Below are 24,527 nucleotides of genomic sequence, written 5' to 3' on the forward strand. Positions count from 1 at the left end.
TTGAATTGATTCCTGTTCAGTGTTTCTAAAGATGCTTTGTTGTTGCAGGCAGACATCTGGTCCCTGGGCATAACAGCTATAGAACTTGCGAAAGGGGAGCCCCCTCATTCCGAGCTGCATCCCATGAAGGTTTTATTCCTCATTCCAAAGAACAACCCCCCGACGCTGGAAGGAAACTACAGCAGACCCCTCAAGGAGTTTGTGGAGGCCTGTCTGAATAAGGAGCCGAGCTTTGTGAGTTTCACAAGATCAGGATGAGCATCTCTTCATGTGTGTCCTGACTTGGTCTAGATACACCCCATTGGAGTTTCTTTAATCACTATCATCAGCTACTTTCATGATCTCATTTTTCTTTCTTTTTCTAAATGGGTATGATTGATTTCTTTGAATTGCAAATATGTTTTTATTGTTATTTTTCCTTTTTAGGATTAAAAATCTTTCTTTCAGATTTTCTAGTGTCTCATACCTCCTTGGGTATGAAGACTATTCTCCTTAATATTATGTATGGAATCATACATTTTTAATATTTGCAGTGGAAGATCAGGCTATAAACTGTATGCTGTTTTTAGTAATTGCCAAGTGTGACCTGAAAAATATGGCTAAATATGTCTTTAAAGTAAATGTTTTTGGTTTTTTCTTAGCATGTGTTAGGAAAGAAAAGGCAAATAAAATATAAATGAGCCACTCACCTTGCTTTTCTCCCCTCTTCCCTCTCACTTTCCCTTCTGTTTAATTGACATGGGCAGAGCCATGGAGTGGTAATGACTACACAGCTTTATTCTAATTTGCTCTCTCAATTAGGACATTTCTTTGAAAGTTATCTGTGTATTTTTCTGTTGCCTATAGCACCATATGTTCTTGTTTTTTTCCTGAATTTTCCAGGAGGGTTAGCTGAAGGTCAAGCTGAACCCCTTTTTATGAACTCTTATCTAAAAATGGGTGACTAGTTTTACAAGAGCACCATGGTTTTCTAATATGATTCCAGTTTTGGGAAAGGAGTTAAGTGGGGAATGCCACATTTTCTAAGAACCTCGAAAGGATGCAGCCTGAGATCACCAAGTCAGCATTTTATTGATGCATCACGTGGTGGGGGCACTTGCTCTGCGTGTCCACGAGGCTCTGCACAGTGTATCATGATACCAGTTTTCTAGCTGCCGTGCACCAGCACACAAGAAGACACACCTACCCATGTGCGTGCACATCTTCCCCTTAAAAGTATATTTCTAGGGGCCCAGCCCCGTGGCCGAGTGGTTAATTTCGTGTGCTCTGCTTTGGCGGCCCAGGGTTTCACCAGTTTGGGTCCTGGGCGCTGACATGGCACTGCTTGTCAAGGCACACTGAGGCGGCGTCCCACATGGCACTACTAGAAAGACCCACAACTAAAAATATACAACTGTGTACAGGGGGAGCTTTGGGGAGAAAAAGAAAAAATAAAATATTTTTTTAAAAAAAGTTTATTTCTCGTATTGGCTTACTGGCCCATTGCACATGTCTCTATCCATACCTTGACCCGAAGTGCACTGAGGAGACGGGTGAGAAGCTGAGACTAGGAGCACTTCTCAGACACTTGGAGTTTCACAGCCATGTGGACAGGGAGTGAGAAATGCCCGAGGTGGCCCACGTTTTTCACAGGCTTGAATTTGAGGAACATGCCTGGCTCTTGCTAGTAAAGCTTTAGTAATTCAGAGTAAGTGGGGACTTAGTCTAACTCATGTAGTTTGTTCCTGCTGTCTACTCCAATTTGAGCTACGTCAGGTTTCCTTGGGAAGCATGTTCCCTCTAATTGGGTTTGCCATCCTCAAGGGCAAAGCAGTTGACCAAGTTCAAAGCATGCTGTCTAGCTGTGGCCCTGCTGAGCCTGGGGCCTGGGTGAAGTCCTCATCCCGCTCACGGGGAAAGGGGCAGACCTGGGAAACCAGCATTTCTAAATTGGGGAAGCTGATGACTCAGAGAACTTGGGAACTCTTTTAGCATACAAGAGAAGGGTATCTCCTGGCTACTTTCTAGTTTCTTCTAGATGGATCCAAATTAACATTTATCTTATAATTTGGGGCGGTAGAACCAAACATTAATGTAGAACGTGTGTTTTCTGTCTTGCCAGCATTTGTAAGAAAATGTTTTCTAAAAACTAGGAAGTATATTGTAGCTCTCTTGAATGATCCCTGTGAAATTCTGTGCAACATTTTCTATGTAAATGCATTTTGGGGGCGAAGTTCTCTTCTTTCATTGGATGGTTCCCTGCCGAATGTTAAAGACCCCATTAGATACTAAATGCTGTGTCCACAGTACACAGAGTCCCACCCACAGGCGCTAAATGACTATTTAAATAAGTCTTAAGGGAAAAAACTTCAAAGTAGATCTTGATTTTTATGCTTTAGTGTGGTGGTTTGCCATTTTGAGGCAAAAGTCTGTCTTTCAGGGTAGAATAAAGTAGAATGTAGGGAACTCGTCTCATGCTTTTTCTGTTCTGTTTGGCGGTTGGTTTTCCAGAGACCCACTGCTAAGGAGTTACTGAAGCACAAGTTTATAATACGCAACGCAAAGAAGACGTCCTACTTGACTGAGCTCATCGACAGGTACAAGAGGTGGAAGGCCGAACAGAGCCACGAGGACTCCAGCTCCGAGGACTCGGACACGTAAGTCGGCTCTGCTTGGGCCACGCAGGGCGCGTGTGAGCCGGGAGGGCTGTGCGTGAGCCATGCAGGGTGTGTGACGTGGGCCTGTTCTTGTTTCTCGTTAGGGGCGGTTTGGGGGGTTTCTTTTTTAAAGGTAATCCAGGTTGATGGTGATTCTTGAATTAGTGTGGGACTGTTTAGGAGTCTTTTGTTGCCCATGGAGTTTCTCCCAGTTAGAACTGTGCATAAAGAACTTGACCTGGTTTCTTTGTTACACTTGCTGCTCTTAAAATACTGATCAAATGAAACTGCTTTAAGTATCTTCTTAGAAAGATATAAATGTATATTTTTGTGATTCTGTGTTGTGTTCTGGTAGATGTTGGCATTGTAAAAGCTCTTACTAAAATTTTAACTAAAAGCTGGTGTCAAGTTAGGCCTCCAGGAATTTGTCAGCTGAGGAGGTGTTAGGTCTAGATGCCGTTTCAGTATGTAGGGTGGGGAAAGCCAGACCACTCTGAGGTGAAGGGAGAAAGGAGGCGTCAGGAAGTGTTGTGACTGGAAGTGCTCCAGATCCTCAGTACCTCTTCTGTTCTTCTTCACACCTCGGCCAGAAGTTCAAGTTGGCCCACAGCCCGGGTCCACACTCTGGGCCAGTGGAATCAGTTTCTAGGTTGAGACCCGAAGTGGTTTTTCAGGATCCCCAAGTGATTCCATTGTATAGCCGAGAGTGAGAACCACTGACGGGGAAGGTGTTGAGGTCACGGCATTGAGAGACTAGGGTGGTAGCGGTGGGAATGAAGAGATGAACAGGGAGTTTGGATGTGGCCGTGGATTTGGGTAAAGGATGTGGAGACGCTCCAGGCTTCAGCAGGGTGGCAGGTGCCACTGAGTTGACAGCACTGGAGAAGAAGCTGGTCTGGGGAGGCCAGCGACAGGAAGCTGAGTTTGATATGGGACATGTTTGAGTTGTTGACTGGATGTCCACGAGGATGTGTGCAGTTTAGAGTGACAACGAGGTTTAGAGTTCAGGCGAGATGCCTAGGATTTCTAGAGAGAACAATTTAGAGTCACCGTTCTGTAAATGGTCATTGGAGCCATGAGAACAGAGGGTGTCGCTCAGAGCATACCTGCGGAATGAGAAGGGCCAGAGGCCTAGGACCACATCCCAGGAAGCACCAGCATAAAGGATGGACCTGTGGACGAGACAGTTGGAGGAGATCCAGTGCAGTGTGGCTCCAGGAGTCCAGAGTCTAGGGAAGGAGGGCGTGCGTAGCAGGATCGTTTCCTCCTGATGGTTGGAGCAGGATAAGGACTGGACTGTGCCTCCCTTGTCTAGTACTGTGCCGGGGACTGGTGGCCTTGGACATGGCAGTTGGAGGGACAGGGGTGGGTTTTCACCTGGGTGGAACATAAGAAATGGAGGCAGAGAGTGGAGGTCAACACATCCAAGGAATGTGACTGAGAGGCTGTGGCTGGAAGAGAGGTTGTGTTGAGTGAGCAAAAGGAATGTATGTTTAAATGTTGGTGGAAAGGAGCCTGAGGGGAGAGAAGTTGAAGTCCAAGAGAGAGGGGCTGTCAGTGGACTGGAGAATTGTCTACAGGAGAAGATGCCCCTTCACATTTGAGGAGGCGGGAGGGGCGGGTGTCATGCAGCTGGCACTGTGGGAGTTTCCAGGAACCACATTCTGGTGGTCTCTCCTCTCTGTGAGGTAGGGGGCAGGGTTGGCTTCTGAAAGCCCAGGAGAGGCTGGAGGCGGATGTGACTGGGGGGAGTGAGACAGGCGAGGCATGGGTGGCCGGGCGGCGTCACGTGCTCAGTGGAGTTGGAGAATGTAGACTGGGAGGCTGCCAGTGGGGATCCTTGTGGTCTTGGCCCCCACAGAGCCAGCGTGCTCACTCACAGAGGTCGCCTGGATTTCTGTGTTAAGGGAAACAGACACGGACGGCCAAGCGTCCGGAGGCAGCGACTCTGACTCCGGGGACTGGAACTTCACGGACTCAGAGAAGAATTCAAAGAGTCTCGAGAATGGAACTCTTCGGCCATCTGATTTGGAAAGAAATAAGGTGGTACGTTCACTTGCACTCCAGTGACTAACGCTTGTCATCATTCGGCGGCTTGTGTGAACCTTGCTGCTTTAGTGGGCTGGGTGGTCCCTCTTGGCTGCGTCTTTTGGAGTTCTACTGTCAGTGAATTGACAGATTAAGAGATTTTGTTCTGATTACCCAGAGATTCAGACCCGAGAGTCTGGACTCTGGTCTGTTCTGGTGCTGACTTCTGCTATCTAGCCCTGCTGTGTGATCAGCATGTCCTGACCCTGAACCTCCACGGGAATCGTGGCGGGGGGTAGAGTTGGGTTTCACATAGGAAATGACTTTCTGGTCCTCTTGAGGGGGCTGTGTGTGTTTTGCATATTGGGGTTACTCATAAGGTACGAGAATTTTGGGATTAAGTTTTGTTTAAAGATCTTTAAGAGAAGTATTACTTTTGGTACATATATAAAACTCTTTTTGATTAATTGCTTTCATGCTTCTTTAAGTTTACAAAAAGCTCTGTTTTCAGGGATTTTTTAAGGCACAGTGGTGTGGATTCTCTCAGGCAGTGTGGACCAAGGGCTGTCCCCTGGTGTCCTACAAGTCCCACTTGGAGAAGCAGATAGGACTCGTCATGTGTTCAGATAGAGGTTGCAGAAGTAGAAGACAGGCCACTGTCTTACCACAGCCAGTCAGGATAGCCAGCGTCCATCTGAGTCCCATCACCAGGGTCCCGTTAGTCACGTCCTCTACACGGAGAGCACAGCGGTGCCATTCAGCATCGCCTGTGTCCACACCGAGCGCCACTTCCTGAACCTCTAGTGCCTTCCCGCGGGGAATCCAGACCCTGTAGTTTGCCCGTCTGTGTGGGTTGTGCATGTCACTGCAAGTGGAACTTGGTAGTCTAGTGACAGACAGGAAGACCGGCCTCCTCAGATGCTGCAGTGAACAGAGACGATTTCGGGCTTGATGCTTGGATGGGGCGTGTCTGGAGTTTACTGAATTGTTGTAAATGGGAATGCTCAGTATGTCTGATTCCCTTCTTTTCTTCCCCAGATGCCTTCCTCTCAGTGTTTATCTACAATTATTTCTCCGCTCTTTGCAGAGGTAAGATACCCAGTTGACTTTGGCGGGAGGAAGCAGGGGGCAGACATCCTTCTGTGACAGTGTTGCAGGAGGATTTGGGAGGTTAGAACAAGCTGGTGCAAGCAGGCGGAGAGCCTCCTGGGAGGGGGCTGGAGTCGGGCACCGGCTTCTGTCTAGCCCCTCCTGGGAAACGTCACTATGTCGCTGCCTTGACTCAGACGGGATGTCAGCGACCAGCCCTGGTCCGTGTTACCGTGGTTATTTTAGCTTCAGATATGCTGCTTTCTACAGATTCATTTGGGTGCAGCCTGCTCTCTTGGCTTCAGGCAAATTTATGGCAATGTAAAAAGTAGATTTTTATTTGAAAGGAGATGTTAGATTCCCTGGCACCCTCCTGTTTCTCATTGAGCCCCTAGGTTAACCTTAATCCTTACGTGTTTCCAGAGCGGTCACTTTCTCCAGTGGGGCCACTCGTTTCTCAGGTGCATGGCCCAGTTTAGTTCCTCGTTCTGTGAGTGATGATTGCATCCGTGTGCTGGCCCCTGTTCCTTCTCAGGGGAGCCCTCTGCCTTCTGTGGATATCTGTGTGCATATTGCATTTTGAGGTGTTTTCAAGAATGGATTTTGTGAGAATGAAGATTACTCTTATCTAGTTAGTAACTGATTTGAAAATAAGTTGGAAATACCCTTTCTGTCATTTTCTGGTGCCCCCTCCCTGGCTCAGGCTGCCTGTAAGATCATTTAGACTGAGTCCCAGCAGCACCTTCCCTTAGTGAGGTGATTCAGAGCTTTCCGGGGAGGCTGTAGCGGGATCCTGACACTTGTGGTGGATAGTCTAAGGTGGGAAGGAAGTGCGGCGCACAGGCTCATTCCCGCCTTCCACTGGCCTGAACCCAGCTCACCCAGTGCCTTCGCCTTGGCAGTGCCCAGGGTGTTCCCGGCCACCCTCAGTCCTGCTTCCGTCCCCTTCCTGGCTGAGCATTGACCTCATGAGTTTCCCTAAGGGCCCTGCCTTCCAACATGGCAAATCGGGGCCCAGCTGGAGGGGCCGTGGCTGAGCCTGAGGTGCCGGTTGAAACAATTGAACACACTGGGTTCAGCTGGAAACTAAACAGCACAGGGCAGTAGAGGCCCCTCAGTGCCACTTTCTGGCTCCAGCGTTGGCCCATTTTACTGGCTGCCCTTGCCGGTCCTACGATGTCCGTGAGACCCCATTTTGCTGTTTCTTAGGTTGTTTGGGAGATTGGCCCTTCAGGTTTCTGATGCTCCTTTGTTTTCCTGCAGCCCTGCACTGCCACTTTACTAGGATCCATCAGACACTTAGGGAAAATGGCATAGATTTTCTCCTTTGTCTGGAGCTGTTTATTTTTTTTTGGGTACATGAAGAAGCTATTCTGAAATCATTATTCGGCATTAATGAATTAATCCTAAATGTAATAGTTTTGATTTTTTTCAGCTAGCCTAAAGGTAAACTCTCAGTCATTTTTTTTTTATATGTTTGTGTTATTAATAGTTGATAACCCCGTGTTCACTGTGCATTATTTTATGCAATACTCATAAAGCTCAGTACTTGAGGATTGGCGTGCATCCTTCTACAGATGAGGATGCTCCCTGACATCACTCAGGGTGCCCAGGGGGCTCCTCCAGTTGGGGTTGTAGAGCCCATGCAGCAGCAGCCTGTGGGCCGAGGGGCTTGCCCGTGGGTCCACGGGGCAGGGTGGGCAGGGCAACAAGGTAGCTGTAGGAAATGGCGGGAGGCAGAGTGGCGGGCTGCTCTTATAAATACTGTCCCCTTAGTCATCGTGTGATCAGGAGGCTAGACAGAGACAAGCGACCGTCTCCAGGTCGGCTGTGTTGCCATCTGTGACAAGAGGGAACACAGGGAACAGACTCTCGGAAGTGCCCAGGAGATGTCCTCAGCACCCACCGGTCCCTCCAACACCGGGCCTTTCCAGGCCTTCTGTTTGTCTCTTTAGAGGGAGAAGGGAGAAGCCACTGTTTTTAGGGTAGACTGACGCTGGGAGTGACAGCATGTGTTCACAACAGCTGGGAAAGCCAAGGCTAAATGTTTTGTGAACTGCTTCTCAAAGATGAAGTCAAGGAGGGGCCTCCTGAAGAGAGTCGTGCTCGTCACCTCTGCAGCTGCCGATGGGAGCCTCAGTCCTGTGCTCTGCTGCATCTTGACCTGAGCCGCTCTCCTTTCACGGTGCATGTTTTGGTCACATCCCAGAGACTTCGGGTTGACCTTAAACTGACGGAGGTGCCTGAAGACACTTAAGATTTCTTGTGGAAGCAAAGGTCCCAAGATGGACATTGTGGATTCCCAGAATTTAGGGCTGCCACTTATTTACATGAAACAGAATGTTTGACAGTACTCTAGACCAAAGAGGCAGCTTGCTGGAGTCTTAAGAACCAGCCCGTTAACAGTAGGAGCTGAGCTTGAGATACCCACACTGCAGCTTCAGTGTGGAAGGTGGAGCTAGCTGTGTGGTTTTCAAATTGCTTTTCTGGTATAAGATTAAGGTCGAAATGGAAAAAGAAAACAAGGCGGTTGCTGTGATCAGAGTTTGAAAAGAGGCACAACTAGTTGTCTCTGTTCTGTCCTAGTGAAGGTAGTGACTTGGGCCTACCTGATGCCCTTTCTATACATCGTGTTCTCGGCCGTCAAAAAGCTGTCACTGAAACGAATTGGAAGTGACCCAGCAGCTGAGCTGAAGCTGCTGCCAGGACTCAGGTGGCTGGAGCAGTTAAGGTCCACACGTTACATTACTCCTTAAAGCAGATGCTCATTGTTTCCTGTGCTGTTCATGTTTGTGTGTTTGAAGTTGAAGGAGAAGAGCCAAGCGTGCGGCGGTAATATGGGGTCCATAGAAGAACTGCGAAGGGCCATCTACCTGGCAGAAGAGGCCTGCCCTGGCATCTCGGATACCATGGTGGCCCAGCTCGTACAGCGGCTCCAGAGGTAACTGCTGACGGTGCCCCTGTAGCCACGGTCACTGCCTCCAGGGAGGAGAGCCCTCTGGAGGCCATGCCGTGTTTGCCTGTGGCTTCCTTAGGTGGGATATGGGAACACCTTCAAATGGCCTGCTTGTCAATCCTCCATCTGTCAGTTTGGTGCTCTGTTCCTGGTCTGTCCCTGTTACCTTCCAGGCCACAGGGTTGAAGCAGAATCAAGTTAGAGAAGACTTTTGTTCTGAATTATAGAAATCAATATGAATGAATGAATAACTGAATAATATGAATCTGGAAACTTCTGGGAAGGACCATAGAACTTTGTGCAGTTGTAGCATTTGCCACATAAATACAGAGTGACTTCAAGATATCTGTCTGCTCTTGATGACGCAGCCTAATTATCAGCCAGAGAAGTATAGTCCGTGGCCAAATGTTTGTAACTCTCTGTTTGGCTTCATGCTTTCCAGTCAGGTGTCTAGAAATGCCTGAAGTTTGGGTTCGGAGAGTTCAGTGAGAATGGATGCAGGTGTGGTCTCTTCCTAGGGTGGCTGTGCCCCGTGCCAGTTCACGATGCTGCCTCGTGCCCGGAAGCCTTGTGGTGACGGCAGTGCACTCCGTCTGTTTCAGCCTGAGGGTGCCTCCTGTCCCCTCTCTGTGTCCCTCCTTAAGTTGCTGACACAAGGCGATCGGTACCAGCACTGTGCAATCGAAAGATAATATGAGCCACATAGAACTTTGCATTTTCTGGTAGCCACATTAAAAAAAAGGTAAAAAAGGAACAAGTGAAATTAGTTCTAATAATGTATTTTTCTTACCCTACTGCATCCAAAATAGTACCATTTCAACATGTAATCAATGTAAACAGTTATCAGTAAGGTATTTCTCGTCCATTTTAGTACTAAGTCTTTGCAGTCTGGTTTGTGTTAAACACTTACTACCGGCACATCTCACTGTGAACTCGCCTCTCAGGTGCTCGGGAGCTTCTTGTGGTGAGTGTTTACCACATATGATGCAAATACAATGCCCCACTGTCTACAGTGTGGTTCAATTTTAATTCTAGTGCTTTGGCGATACTGGGTCTGTGTGTCTTCTTGTCTTCAGACTCTTCTCTCTTGTTTTCTTCCCTTTGTGACGTGTGAGCCCTTTCTCCTCCTCCACCGTCAGATGACCCTACTCCTGGGGTCCTTACCTGGTCCCTTCAGGCCTTGGCTGGTGCCATCTGTTGACTCCTTTTGGGCTCCCCAAGCTCTTCCTGTGTGTCCCCACCCAGATGCTGCCAAACCACAGTGGACATTGCAAATGCTTCAGACCCGTTTTCTCCCGCGGCATTACTTCAGCAGCTCACCTCAAAGAATGAGAGCGGATTTTTGTCTGAAGCATTTTCAAAGGCTCCCTCTGTATTAGTGTGAATGAACGTGTGGATCCTTTTGTGTGGCATCAACTCTTCCCATGACTGAGGCATTTATATTTCTTGAAAGTGAGTCTTAGGATCTGTGGCTAAAGCATGCTTTTCAAGAAGATCTTATGTAATCATTTGTTCCCTGGGAGAGTGCCAAGTATTTTAAATGCCTTGAAAGAGAAGCTCTAGGTTGAATGTTTGCAAAGAGTCCCATTAAACTCGTCCTTGGCCATCTCCTGTGACTGGGGTCAGTTTTGAGGTGGCTGAGGGAATCTTGGCCATGAGGGGAGCTCCCACCCTGACCCTTTTTTGTATTGCAAAACAAGACAATACTGTAGGATTACCGAAAAGTACCCATGGTCCCACCACTTTAGCCTGATCATCATTATCATCATCATTCTTGGTGCATTGCCTTCCATTTTTATATACCAATCATGAACTTACCCAGTTTTTTACATTTCTGCAAATTATAGTGCGCATATAGTTTTTTGGACATTCTTTGGTATTTATTTAGGATAAAGAAATTGTGCATGTAAAACTACTATACATGCATAATTTTGTATACACTTATTAACTTGTGTATATTTTTCATATTGCTTAAATATAATTACAATTTTTAATCTGTATTTTTATTCAGCTTGCTTAATTTACTTAATCATTTCTCTATTATTGGACATCAGAGTTGTTTTCTAATTATTATAATTACAAAAAACCTAGGAGATGATTCTAAGAAGTAGTTGCTCAGCTCGGCCGTGCATGTGCGTCCCCAGAATCTTCCTGTGTCACTGGTATTACTGACTTTGCAATTTTTAAAAGTTGATTGTGAATAAAGGTCTATCATTTACTGTTTTATTCACACCTTTTTTTACTCCTGGGACGCTGAACAGGTTCTCACTTTTTGTTACATACTTTTAGTTCTTTTACGAGTGAATTTAACCTATGAAAAGTTGTGTTGGAATCTGATTTTCTTAATTTTTATGAATTCCTTATGTAATAATTAACCTATTGATACTTCCTCCACTTAATTTCTTATGACTTGGGATTATCCATAAAAACTAGGATTTTGATTATTGTTTCAAGTTTTGCAAATTAATTTAATTTAGAGAAGTGATGTTTATTTGCCTGTATTTCTTTCTGTTTTTTCCTAGATACTCTCTAAGTGGTGGAGGAACTTTATCCCACTGAAATTCCCTTGGCATTTGGGGTTTTGTTTTTCCTTTTTTCTTCTTCATCCTCCTCCTCCTGAAAAGTCAACGAGAGCCTTTGCTGACTCCGCTGAAGAGGTGCGCCATCGAGGGCCCATCCTCCCCGCTGTGGCCACCAGTCCAGGGCCACACAGGCCTTCCTCGCGGGGCTCGGCCACATGAAGTCTCCAGATGGGGTGGGGGGGTCAGCTCCTTCAAGCGATCATTTTATTATGATTCTTGTTTTTAATTTTAACCATAGTGCACATATCAAGGAAAGTGTCTTTCAAAACAAAACAAACCCTGAAATGTATATTTGGGATTACAATAAGGCAACTGAAGAAATGAAACCTCAGGTATCCTGCTTTAAGTTGCTGACTCCCCTCCCCGGGAGATGGAGACTCGCTCTGGTGGATCAGTGTACAGATGTGTATATAGCGTCATTTTTACGGAAACTCTTTTTGCGTGCATAAGGAATCACTGTGTACAAATTGGCCAAGTGCTTCTGTAGATAATGTCAGTGGAGTAAATATTCGACAGGCCATAACTTGAGTCTATTGCCTTGCCTTTATTACTTGTAAATTTTGAATTATGTGATCAGTGATTTGGGTTTTATTTTGTATTTGCAGGGTTTGCCATTAATAATAATTAATGCCCCTCTTATGAAACACTCCTATTTGTACCTCAACAGATGCAAATTTTCCTCTTGTTTGCCCAGCAGCCCTTTTGGTACACTTAGAAGTTGATTTCCGTTTTCATCGATGGTACTATTTCTTAGTGTTTTAAATTGGAACATATCTTGCCTCATGAAGCTTTAAATTATTTTAAGTTTCTCCCCGATGAAGTGCTCTCGTCCACCATTTGTTTGGAATTGTGCCACTGCCAGTCCTCGCCGGCTGTACCATCCTCTGCAGTATGATTTTCTGTTGCACCTTGTAGTGAGATCTGCCTATCATCTTTCCCACCTAAAAATGTCTGAATGCTTACACAAATAAATTTTATAACACACTTATTTTGCATACTCTCCTTGAAGCGTGACTCTTGAGGGGGCAGTGCATCTGCCACGCGCGCACGTGTGTGTGTGTGTGTGTGTGTGTGTGTTCGATGAGACATTTCAGCAGGCTCCAGGAAGAAGTGCCCACATTCAAAATGCTGAATGTCCAGGTCAGTTCACTATGCAACTTTTAAAAAATTGGTCATTGAGTAGATGTGGTGAATATTGCTGATTTGTAAAATTGCCCTCTCTTCCCAGAGACCTCGATTAAGGGTGGTTTTGTTTCTTAAAGGAGCCAGTGTCTGCTAGTTTGTCAGCCAGGTGTCTGTTTTTCTTGGCTTGGGGCAAGGCCTTAGATGCCAAGGAGGGAAATGATCTCTGGGTCTCTGGGATGGGAAATAGAGTTCCTGCAGCAGTTCTTAACTGTCTGAGTACACGTGGTGTTCTTTTATATTTGTTGATATGAATCATCAATTGTCATCTCTTTTTGGAGTAGCAGTTCTTGAGGGGGAAGACAAAGGACTTTTCGAAGCAAGGAAATTACTGGGTAAACTTGAGGTGAAAGGTCAGATATCTGGGCCCAGCGGCCTGGACGTTAGAGGGAGAGGACAGAGGCCTGTTGAGTGGGTGACATTTGAGTGGGTGAATATTGTTTAGCTTTGTTAAGGGCGTCTAGTTTTTAAACTCTAAAATCATGATTTTTTTATTAGAAGTAGATTTGGGTTGAGCTCTTAATTTGTGTAGGGGATACATTTTGGTTAGGGGAAATAGAACTGAATTGCTAATTCTTATTGTGCATGTTATTCTGCAGCAAGAATGTTAACTTGAACAATAGAACTTGAGAATATTTCATTTTGTGTTTCTAGAGTATTCTGTATGAGGGAACTGTTTGTTTCCCTTTGTGAGGCATAAGCCAAAGATCAGTTTGTCCATTGCCGGAGAAAGAATCACTCAGAGAAATGAAGCAGGGTTCCCCCAAATGTGCTGCTTGTCTGGTTTTAAGAGACGAACATAGACGGCAGCTTTCTGATTGAGAGTTTCACATTTGCAAATGGACAGTGGCATCAAGACTAGCTGCTGAAGCCGGTCTCAGACAGAGGGCTGGTTGTGCTGGTGGGCGGCCTGGACTCCAGTTAAGCATGTCGATGTGAGTGGTCACTAGATATTCTGCACACACCAGACTCTAACACACAATGCCGTCTCCCGAATAAAGCAACCAATTACTCTTTTACAGTTTATTGGAAGCATCTTCTGTTGATGAAGCTTCCCGGGGAAGATGTGGGTTGACTGGATTTTAACAGTGGATTGCGTCCCCATACAGTCTCTTCTGGTTTGTTACTTTCTGTAGACACCCAGACTCAGCCGGTGTGTTTGTAAGGGCATCTTATTTAGCCAAGGAGTCTAGCATTTTGTGTACCAAGTCTTTATTAAGACAGACCCAGGTAGCAGAACTACCATGGCACCGGCCTCAGACAGTGTCACCTGCTGCTGGTGTTTTGCCAGACCTGTGAGCTTGGCATTCAAGATGGACTTCTTGACACTTGGAAGCCCGTTGATGCCAAACGCCAGCAGTTAACAGCTTATCCACTTAGAGACTGTAGGCCGCGGTGGTTGGCTCATGTGGGAGATGGTTTCACACGGCACAGCTGCTGTCTTTCAGAAACAGAGTTAGTGGGCTGACTGTGTCTGGCTGGGTGTTTATGCCTTTCTGAAGTCGTCTTTTCTGTGTCTCAGCTGTCTGCACTAAGCAAAGTGGCCACCAGTGTGGTTTGGAGTGCCTTGGCACCCTCAGAGAGCCAGTCTCATGATTGTGTTGATGTAACAAGTGCCACACACCTTCTGAATCCAACAGTTTTCTTCTCGAGTTGGTCTTATGAAGTGTCTAGTTCGATTCTTCATGTAGCATTTTGTACCTTTCTTTTGGCAAAACATATAGTCTGTTTATAAGCGTTTTTATATTTCCTTCCTTAAAAAATACGGCTTCTGTATTTCCGCTATAAAATATGGCAATAAATGGGGCGTGCTCAAAGTGTGTTCTTAAGCACAGGTACTGTACCATGCAAGGGTCAATAAAGTTCACAGAAAACAATCTGTGTGATTTTGTGTCTTGTGTGTAGAGGGAATAGACTGAATGTTTGTTGTGTCGGCACCCCCCCCCCCCCCCCCATTTATATTTGTAATCCTAACGCCCAGTGTACTGGTATTGGGAACTGGGGCCTTTGGGAGGTTAGGTCATGAGAGTGGAGCCTCACCAGTGGGGATTAGTGCCCTTATTCTGCCCTGTAAGGACACGGTGGAAAGACTGCTGTCTCGTGAACCAGGAGGAAGGATCTCACCAGACCCGAGTCTGCCGGCATCTTGATCTCGGACTTCCCAGCCTCCTGACTGTGAGAGAAATTTCTGTTGTTTATAAGCCTCCTAGTCTGTGGTATTTTTGTTACAGCAGCCCGGATGGACTAAGGGGGAGTCTCTGCACCGCCCTCTCTTCCTGGCAGCTTGAGAGTGGTCTCAACTGCCCGCATGATTTAGGCTTGTTTTCTCTGAAGGCACAGGGGAACACGGAGGTGCCAGATCAGAACCAGAAGTTCTTCAGATGGTTTGAAATCATTCAGAAGTGCTGAAGTAGAAGACTGCCTCATCATGGCCAAGCCTTGTGACAGATGACTTCTGGAGGGAGAATTCCTGATGCTGCCTCTGCAATCTTGGCTGCTTGGTGACCGGGGTCCAGTGCGCTCAGGCTTCCCCATCCCAGGGTGGTGGCGCTGCCCCTGGATGTAGGGAAGCCTCAGGGAACTGGCTTGTCTACTGAGCCCCTTTCACAGAGGAAGACAGCTCCCTATCTGCTTTGCTCTCATCCCTTGGGTTTTAGTCCTTGTCTTTTATAGCCACTGACAGACTCCTAGAAATGTTCTGCTTCCCCAGTACCAAGTTGGAAGGAACAGATAGGCTATAAAATACCAAGTTTGCCAAAACACGTTGTTTGTCTTAATGAGCAGTTGAGGCTGTTCTTCTCTTTCCCGCCCACCCGCCGTGACCCGCCGTGACCCGCCAACTCCGCCCCTCCCCGGCAGAGGCAGCACTGTTAGCCTCTCCAACCCACCCGCATTAGATGAAAAGAAAGACAAGAGACGACCTTGGTTGGTTTGCCTTAAAACTTCAATATGCTGGATTGTGGCGTGAGGTATTTTTATTCCCTTTTGTTAGTACTTAAAACCATCTGGTACATATTGTAAGGCAAATGATTAACGCATCTCAAGCTACTCGTCCATCTGTACATTGCTGTTTCCACGTCCACCAGTCACAGCTCCACAGAGTCGGGGCAGACCTGCGTTTCTTCGTGAGGGGCTTTCCCAGCTGTGGTGCAGGGCACTGGGAGAGGACTGTTGGGTTGGTCGCCCCCTCTGGGGGCTGCAACAAATAGGGCTTAACAATACGAAGGGAATAGCAGCCACCCGATCCACACAGAGAATAGGCAAACAGATTCTGACTAGTGGGCCCAGCAGTTACCAGAAACCATTTTCCCTGTGTAGTCCGACTGTCAAGGATGTGCAATGTCATACTGTCGGTACCCCATGCCTGGGGGGAATGAGTATAAAAAGGAGGAAAGAATGTTTTTTGAAGACAGGTACAATATATACTACTATTGCATGTGCAGTTCCGAACCACAGCTGCAGGAGGAGATAAGTATGAATGACGGGTGCCGGGGACCGCGCACCATTGCTCGCAGTGCTTCTGCATCCACCGGAAGCTCACAAAAACTCTCCATAACGTAACATACCACAAATGGCCCTGATTTCTGACATACAGGTTTTCATGCTTGTGAAACAGACAGCAAAACACCACAGCTTAATATCTCCCCATCGTATACACCACTCACAGTACAGTGATAATGCAGATATCACACTGGATTTCTGCTTCTCTTAACAGAAAACCACCCGCTACAGTTTGTAAATAGTAATCACTTAAACAGTTTGGTCAACTTGCGCCAAGAAGTAGGTCTGGTAACCAGCGTTTCACTGGAGCACGAAACCCCAAAGTGGAACGTAGTGTGCTGGAAATTGCTTATTAATCAAAGAAGTAAATCCTACTAACTTCCTATTATTATAAAAGTAGAAAGATTGAAAAAAACGAAATCTGAAAATGATCTCTTTTGCTTAAGATTGTGCCATGTGTATTGCAAACACTGGAAAATCCATTTTTTAAAATGCAGCAGCCTATAAATCAAAATAATAAAAGTTTCTTTAAGAAAAAGAAGAGCACTCGCCCTGTCTTTTGGTGAACGGATGTGTCTGTACTGCTTTTAAGGTGCAGTTGTAGAGGGAAAAAATGTCATTTGGCACTATATTAACGACAAGGTTTTAATACTGGCACAAGCTAAAAACAGCCCACCAAGAGAATGACAGACGAAACCGCCACCAGCATTGGAGGTGGGAGCACTGTTCCGTTCAGACGAGAAATTAACAGCTGAAAAGACAAGGTTAACACGGTTCTGCAGAGACATGAGAATTGCTGTAACACCATGTTTTTGTTTTCCAGACAGGGACCAATTTTACTAGGCTTCACTAATACAGAAGAAAGCGGACGTCTTCCAGGAAAGCAGCCACTGCTGGAACAATCAACAACTTGTCCTGCCATCAGTACACGTGAGATTCTTTGTGACTCAGAATGTGGGCACGGGAGGCCGAGCTGGTGGCACTTCGGATCACTTCCATCCACCTACAACAAGAAAGCAAGAGAACTGCCAAGGGCTGCTTCTTATAAAATCCCGCCTCTGACTTTTTCTCTCGTTTGTAACAGCCTCATGACACTCGGCCGTCACTACCTGTAAAACCACAGCCTGAGGTAATACTGCCTGGTTTGTAATCTGCCGTTTTAGCCAAAGAAGAGTTCTCAAATGAACGGGTAACACCCAAGTAAATGAAAGCCAGGTTAAGGGTTCCTCGGGGTGTTCCTGAGGAACACAGTTTGAGAACCAGTGACCTGGCCATGCTCATTTTAGAGAGTGCCCAAAGTGACTGAGATGGACGTGCCTTGCCCAGGTGACGCGGCAGCACACCCTATTTAGAGCAGTGAGAGGCGAGGTGACCTCTGGCTGTTTAGGACAGCTCCACCTCTTCATCTTTCTCACGGACAGTGGTGTGCGGCCCATCCTGCTTCGTGGGAGTTCATTTTATACTTCTATTTGCGGTATGTCGTGGTTTTCAGATATCTGGGGACATTTGGTGTCTAATGGATGGAGGCCAGGGATGCTGCAGGACATCCTACAATGCACGGATCCCCTCACCCCCCGTCCCAGAGAATTATTTGGTCTAAAATGTCAATAGTGTCAAGGTTCCTACCTTCATGGAGCTGATGGCATGGCTTTAGAAATTCCCTAATCACAGGTCTTTTTAGGATCTTACCCCTCAAGGCTAAACTGTCCTTGCCACAATGATGACAAGAGCCCACCTTGGATAAATGCAGCTCCCGCGTTCAGTCCCTCACTCTGAGGTTTCCAGTTCAGGGTCAGGTTTGAGAACTGCTCTCCCTGGGCTGGGTTTTCAGGCAGCAGAGCTCAGGGGCTGCTGTTTGGGGATCATATGGGAGGCTTTGACTGGGTTTTAATCTGCTGTGCTGTTTGCACTGAAATAACCTTACAAGGGATTGTGCACAGGTCATAACCGGCCCGTTAGAAACTCTCATGGTTCAGTGTCGTTTGGTGGTGAGGGAAGAAGTTCCTGTCCTACCATACAGCGGGTCCAGGAGAGAAGTTTCTCCCTAAATGGTGGTGGCGACTACTGCCCTGTCTAGTCTGTGGCCTAAGGACCCCCCCCCCCCCACCAAGGTGGTGGTTCAGCAGTGACAGCTGCTTTTGTCCTGCTATAGGATGCAGTTCCCAGAAACCCAGAATTTGTACTTGAATTTTAGGAACAGACTGAAGCCACTAGTCAAACGTGATAGCCTGGCTCTCCATTTTCTTTATTTCTTGGCTAAATGAAGACTGCTGCTCCTGGGTCTCTTTATAACATGTAGGCAGGCTCACTAATAAGGTAACTTGAAGCAGTATTAGGGTGTTTCCCCTTTCTCGTGTGGTCTTTTGACCTGAAACAGCCTTTTTGGCCATAGCCCAATCAGGAGTATTAGGACTAAACAGCTGCTGAAGCCAGAGACAGAAACACACATCAGAGACTGACAAGTGCACAGTGTGTAGCATTAACTGACACTGTACAGGTTAAGGACTGATGCTATTACGGGAAATCCTGGTTCCACTTCTTCTATGAGGACAGAAGTGAACTCGCGTCAGGCAGAGGGACCACAGATCTCAGGACATAATTTTATTCTAAGCAATTGGCAGGGTTAGAATGAAAGCACATTCTGGAAGGGTGTAAACCCCCAGGCCCCCCCATGGGCAGTGAGTAGCTTTTGCTGGGAGAGCCGTAGCCCCTTACTAGCTTGCAAGGAATCCTTTTCTTCAGGGGAGAGGTCCTTTTTCTGCAGGTGGCCTGTGCAGAGGGGGACATTACCTTTCAAACGTGTATTCACTTTCGGCCCTGAAGTAGTACACATGGGACTTGAAATGCAGCTTGAACACGTAGTCCTTGTGGACGTCCTCAGACTCCGAGGGAATGGTGAGTGAATAGCCAAGCAGAGGCAGGCTGGCCAGGGGGTGATTGTCCTGGAAAGGGTCAACAGAAGGTGGCTTTGGAGAGGTGGCTGCAGCCTTCTTGTCCCACAGCAACTCTGGGCAAGCTGGTCTTGGCCAATGTGCTATGGTCCAGCTAGTGCATCCCGGCCAGGACATGAGCCATCAAGTCACCTCCCTCCTTGTTCAACCAGCAGACAAATGGCCCTTTTCAAGGCTGGTGGATATGTCAGCAAATGGATGGCAACCTTCCCTTAAGAGTTGAGGGTCTCTGATAGACTTGCCCTTCCCCAGCAGGCCTGTGGTAGGACCCCCTCCAACCCTTGGCTTCTCTCCATGCCTGGCTGGGCTGCTCAGTAGCAAAGTTCTTCATCCTTCCAGAGGAAGGCTGCCTGCCCGCCCTCCGAGAAGGGAGCGTGTTGTGTGCGGGTCCCAAAGGCCCTCCCCTCCCTGGCGTGGGCACACTTAGTGCCTTATCCCAAAGGTCACAGGGCCACCTGCCCCGTGCGAGGCACTGACCTGGTGTGACTTGTAGAAGAACAGGCAGAAGTTCGTGAACACCACCCACAGCTTCTGCCACCCATTGCTGTTTTTGAATTTCCTCAGCAGATTCCCAGACAACTGATTCTGAAAGACAAGTAGGCCTGTAAGGAGCACCAGTGGGGGGTACATCCAGGTCCTGTGAAAAGGACAACCCGGTCTTCACAGTCCAGTGGGACTCCCAGTGTGGTTACTGGACGGGGCCCACAGGCAGTGGCTGTGGTTCTGAGAACAGGCCTCCTGCAGCTGACTTAGGAAAGTGGTGTTTTTCCCTGGTAGGTGGAGAGACCCTTGGGAGGTGGACGGTATGAGCCTGATTGATTAATTCTTGTCATGTGTTATGGTTGAATTACGTTCCCCTGGAAGATACACTGAAGTCCGGACACCCAGATCCTCAGAATGTGCCCTTATTTGGAAATAGGGTCATCCCAGGTGTAATTAGTTAAGAGGATATAAACTAGGGTGAGGTGGGCCCTTAATCCACTAGGACTGATGTCCTTAAAGAAGAGGCGGGACACAGAAACAGCCACAGGGAAGAGCGCCTTGTGGAGACAGAGACAGACTGGGGTGACATAGCTACAAGCGAAAGAACACCACGGATGGCCAGCAAACCACGGAAACTCAAAGAGGCAAGGAAGGATCCCCCCGTACAGGTTTCCGAGGGAGCCTGGACCTTTTGACACTTTGGTTTCCAGACTTCTGACCTCCAGAATCGTGAGACAAATATGTTTAAGGCGCCCAATCGGTGGTGCTTTGCATGGCGGCTGTAGGAAAGGATCCTTCACCCTCAGCAGTAAGCCAGCGTGAGCCCCGCACCAGCAGCTCCTGACCGCCATCTAGTGGCCCTGGCCTGGGCAGGAGCGCTGGACCGCAGCAGAGTGCTTTTGGGCCCCGTCCTCTGCCAGGTGCCAGCGTGACCTCTCCCCAGGAGCTGGACAAAGCCTAAACTGGTAGAAATGGGCATTCCAGGGCATCCTGTGGTCTCCTGAGGCCTGCAGGAGCTGCTGGCACAGAGCACTGGCCTGAACTCCCAGGCAGCTGAGATGGGATGCCCAACGCAGAGGGATGATGCACGACCTCGCTGGCTCTCCAAAGCCCCTCACTGTCACCTCTCAGAGGACACTGAGAAGGCTACCCACCTCCCTGATAAACTGGTAGCTCATTACCAGGAAGACTCAAAGAGGAAATGAATGGGGGCTGGTGATGGTCGTACAACCTTGTGAATGTAATTACTGCCACTGAATTGTTCACTGAAAAATGGTTGTGGGCAAACTTACCACAATAAAAAAAAAGTATACCCAAGTTTGCTTCATTCTATCCTTTTGGTACTTTTGTGCTTAATCCAATAAGCATTTTTCAGTACCATGTAAGTAAAGCCCCTATGCCAGGACCTCAGATGAAAAGAGTTGAAATGTCTCTGCCCTTGAGTTGCTCATGGTCTGATAGGGAGACAGAGATGAACATTGAGTGAAGCTGAGAGAACGCAGGAAGGGGACAGCCTATCCTTGAGGACTGGGGCTTAGCTGAACTGAGGGGGACACTGCAGACAGAATGGGAGGGGGCATCCCAGGCCGAGTGTCCCATCCCCCCACCCAGAGGCAACCATCTATCACCCTGTCTGTCTGCCACACCCCCTCTGGCAGAAAGGCACAAGAAAATGGGTGCTCTGAGTTCCACGCAGGTGATGCAGCAGCCAGAGTTGGGGATTTGATGGTTTTGCAAATCCCACGTGATTACATGCCAGTCACACTGCGGAGGCAAGGAGAGGAGCACGCCTTCCTCTCCTTACAGAGTCATGCATCACTTAACGATGGGGATATATTCTGAGAAATGTGTCATTTGGCGATTTCATCGACATGCAAACATCATAGAGTACTTACACAAACCTAGATAACAGACTACTGCACACCTAGGATCTATGGTACTAATCTTGTGGGACCACTGTCGTATATGTGGTCTGTCGTTGACTGAACTGTTAGAGGGCATGTGACTGTACTTCATGTTTTTATACTGATCAAATAAGTCCCTTCAGATAGAGTCCAAAAGAGCTTTCTCTTAGATGCAATTAACTTTGGAACAAGAGCCAGTCCCACTGGGCAGTAGACACACTTTATTGATCAACCAGATTCTTGGCCAGTATTTCTTCCAAGGCAGGTTCAAAAGAATGCTCTACTCTCTGCCAGCCACCTCAGATCCTTTCTGAACACCCAGAGTAGAGTATAAACTCTCTGGAAAAAATCGTTCTGGCCTTGCCACCCTAGTAGACTAGATGCTTCTTAATTGTATCCACTGTTCTTTCCTTGCTCCCATTGTGCTAGTAGCCTCTGAGGTTGCCAACCCCACCCACCGAAACTCTCGCTTCCCTTGGCTTCACTCTGATACATGTCAGTCTCTTCCTGGGGTCAAAGAGCCCCTAAACCCTGCTCTCAAGAGCCTGAACCCTTATGTCTATGCAGATGACCCTTACGCTGTCCCCGCCTGACCCCAGTCTTCATCTGCTGATTTTATGGGCGAGATCAACCTTGACCCAGAACCAGCTGATGCCCGTTTCCTCGCTGCCTTTCACAGTGCTCTCTCCTCCTAGACTCCCTGATGGAAGGGGAGCCTCTTTGCTCCTCCCTCTTCCTGACTCGCAGAGGGCTCAGTCCTTGTTGTGGATTGAATTGTGTCCCCCCAAAAAGATATGTTCAAGTCCAAAGCCCCATTACCTGTGAAGGTGACCTTATTTGGAAATAGGGTCTTTGCAGATGTAATCAAGTTAAGATGAAGTCCTACAGGAGTGCGGTGGGCCCTAATCCCAATGACTAGTGTCCTTATAAGAGGACCTTTTAACACAGATACAGGGAGACCGCCAAGCGAGACAGGTAGAGACTGGAGTGATGCATCCACAAACTGAGGACCACCAAGGATTGCTGGCGACCACCAGAAGCCAGGAGAGAGGCCTGGAAAACATCCTCCCTCAGGGCCTCCAGAAGGAGCCAACCCTGCCAACACCTTGATCTTGGACTTATGACCTCCAGCACTGTGAGAGGATAAATTTCTGTTGTTTTATTAGTTTGTGATGATGTGTTAGTGCTGCCACAGGGAACTAACAGTCCCCACCCCTGATTCTCCCTCTCACTGCCGTTCCTTCCGATCTCCTGGTCCTCACCTCTGGCCAAATCAAAGATATTTGTAGTACCCATTCAAAAATGTAAAACCCGTGCTTAGTTCCTGGGCTGGACCCCCCAGGGGGTGGGCAGGATGGGGCCCGAGAGCCACAGCGTGCTGACTCGGCTCCGCACACTCACTGACCGTGTGACGGCAGCTGTGCAGGCCTGTCACCCCAAAAGAGCTGGGCCTGAGGCGGTGTCTCTGGGCTGCCCAGGGCCTGCCTTAAGTGCGTTTGCTGCATTCTTGAATGGTCTACGTGCCTCCAGGGTTAAAAAGGAGGTTTCAAGCCCACCCAGTTCCCACACCTTGACAGTCCTGACTGCACATCAGGTCAGTATAAAGGGAGGCAGACGACCTCTCTCACAGCATTGCACTTCCACCAGCTTCACTGGACTGTACTGGACAGATGAGATCTGATCAGGTATTTTTTCCCTGGTTCTTCCCTGCTCCCTCCATGCTGGAAAGATTCTCCATCCCCTGGAAGAAATCTCCAGTTGGCAAGCTTTGCAAACAGACCCAGCAGAAGGGAAAGCGGACTGCTTAGTATAGGAGCCCAGCAGGAGGAGAGAGGCCCACCCTGTGGGGCGCAGAAGAGAAGGAAGGCAGGCCAGGCACAGCCTGGGGAGCCCCGCACCAGGGCCTCTGCCCAGGCTGCATCCCCTTGATGCTTTAAGAGCAGGCACGTCTGCAGCAGAGAAACAATACAAGAAGCTCGTGGAAGCAAAGGTCACGTCCAGAGAACCAGCTCTGAGAATCCTCATGGGCTATCCATCAGGAAATGCGGCACATTCCCAACGCTGTCGGTTCAAAAGGCAAACAAACCATGGTTCTTGGCTCACAGTCCCTTATGTGACACTTTTTAGGCCAGGTGTGTTTAGGAACTCGGAGCTTAACAGGTTTTACCAAGATAATCTAGGGCTTCTGCTATATGGCACCCCCGCCGCGGGGTCGGGGCAGCAGCCCAGCGTCAAACACGCCATGATCCTGTAGTGAAACAAGAACACGCAGAGGAAACTGCTAACAGCCTCCTAGCGGTCAAGTCAGGCTCTGCTGCCAACGGAATACGAGGACAAGTTTGCGGTTCTTGAGCTTTCTGGGTTTGACAGTTTCTGAAAGGGAAGGGATTATGGACCTAGACTGGAGAATGCTTGGGGAATGGGGTTTGGAGAGTTCTGGAAGATTCACAGTCGCAATCTGGGGAGAGCCCATCACCAAAGGCAAGTCTCAGGGACGAATCCCAGAGCCCGCCCGGAGAGGCCATGTCCCACGGGTTCTTCCCTGAACCACACCGGACGTGGCCCGACACCAGCTTTCCGAGCACCCTGCCTCCTCGCACCCGATTTCAGGGAGGGGCTCCAGGATGCGACTGCGCGGGCCGTCCCCTGGCCGCTAGTGTCACACAGCTAAATGCAGGATCAGCCTGGGCCTTCGGGCTGCCTCCGCGGGAGGAAGACGACGGTGGAGACGGCCCAGAGAACAAAAGAAAATGACCATTATATACGCTGCAGTGCGGACAGCTGAAGGCCAGGAGAGACGACAAGAGAAATGCCTGCGAGGCTGAGCGCGCATGCTCAGAAGGACAGGGTCGTCCCTGCCCCTACCCCGCCCTCTGGACTGGCGGCCGTACCTCCACGGCCACGCTGAAGTCCACCATGGAGACACTGGTGTTGCGGTGCCAGCACACGTGCACCATGGTGTTGCCACGATGGGGGGCCTGGCGCTCCAGCGAGGTGCGCGAGGCGCTGAGGTCATCCTCCGACTCCTGGTCAGCCACTGCCGTCTCATCGGGGGACTCTGCAGGATGCGGCAAAAGGCAGTGCTTCTGATCTTTGCTTGCCAGGAAAAGGACCCCTTTCCTGACCCCTCCCAGCTGCTGACTGGGACAGAAGGTTGGGGGGCTCACAGCAGTCTGGCCTTGGGGAACCCTGTGCACACACTAGCCACCCTCTGC

The 24,527-nt window shown here is 48.3% G+C and overlaps 2 protein-coding genes across 6 annotated transcripts in view; one reads left to right on the forward strand and one right to left on the reverse strand.

Annotated features, from left to right (window-relative positions):
- The window catches only part of STK24 (serine/threonine kinase 24), a 113,540-nt gene extending 99,190 nt beyond the window's left edge, over positions 1-14,350 (forward strand). For 2 of the 3 annotated variants that reach the window (XM_046664145.1, XM_046664147.1), the window contains exons 6-11: positions 49-234; positions 2,491-2,636; positions 4,544-4,682; positions 5,703-5,753; positions 8,558-8,694; positions 11,232-14,350. In XM_046664145.1, coding sequence (XP_046520101.1) covers positions 49-234; positions 2,491-2,636; positions 4,544-4,682; positions 5,703-5,753; positions 8,558-8,694; positions 11,232-11,268 — 696 coding nt within the window. In that variant the 3' untranslated portion in view covers positions 11,269-14,350. The remainder of the gene's footprint in view (positions 1-48; positions 235-2,490; positions 2,637-4,543; positions 4,683-5,702; positions 5,754-8,557; positions 8,695-11,231) is intronic. The other variant, XM_046664146.1, reaches the window with a different exon arrangement.
- Positions 14,351-15,399: 1,049 nt separating this feature from the next.
- The window catches only part of FARP1 (FERM, ARH/RhoGEF and pleckstrin domain protein 1), a 288,311-nt gene continuing 279,183 nt past the window's right edge, over positions 15,400-24,527 (reverse strand). For all 3 annotated transcript variants that reach the window (XM_046664844.1, XM_046664842.1, XM_046664843.1), the window contains 4 exons: positions 24,204-24,370; positions 19,403-19,510; positions 18,765-18,916; positions 15,400-16,977 (listed from right to left, as the gene is read on the reverse strand). In XM_046664844.1, coding sequence (XP_046520800.1) covers positions 16,896-16,977; positions 18,765-18,916; positions 19,403-19,510; positions 24,204-24,370 — 509 coding nt within the window. In that variant the 3' untranslated portion in view covers positions 15,400-16,895. The remainder of the gene's footprint in view (positions 16,978-18,764; positions 18,917-19,402; positions 19,511-24,203; positions 24,371-24,527) is intronic.

Source organism: Equus quagga, chromosome 6 (assembly GCF_021613505.1).
Source record: "Equus quagga isolate Etosha38 chromosome 6, UCLA_HA_Equagga_1.0, whole genome shotgun sequence".
Taxonomy (NCBI): domain Eukaryota; kingdom Metazoa; phylum Chordata; class Mammalia; order Perissodactyla; family Equidae; genus Equus; species Equus quagga.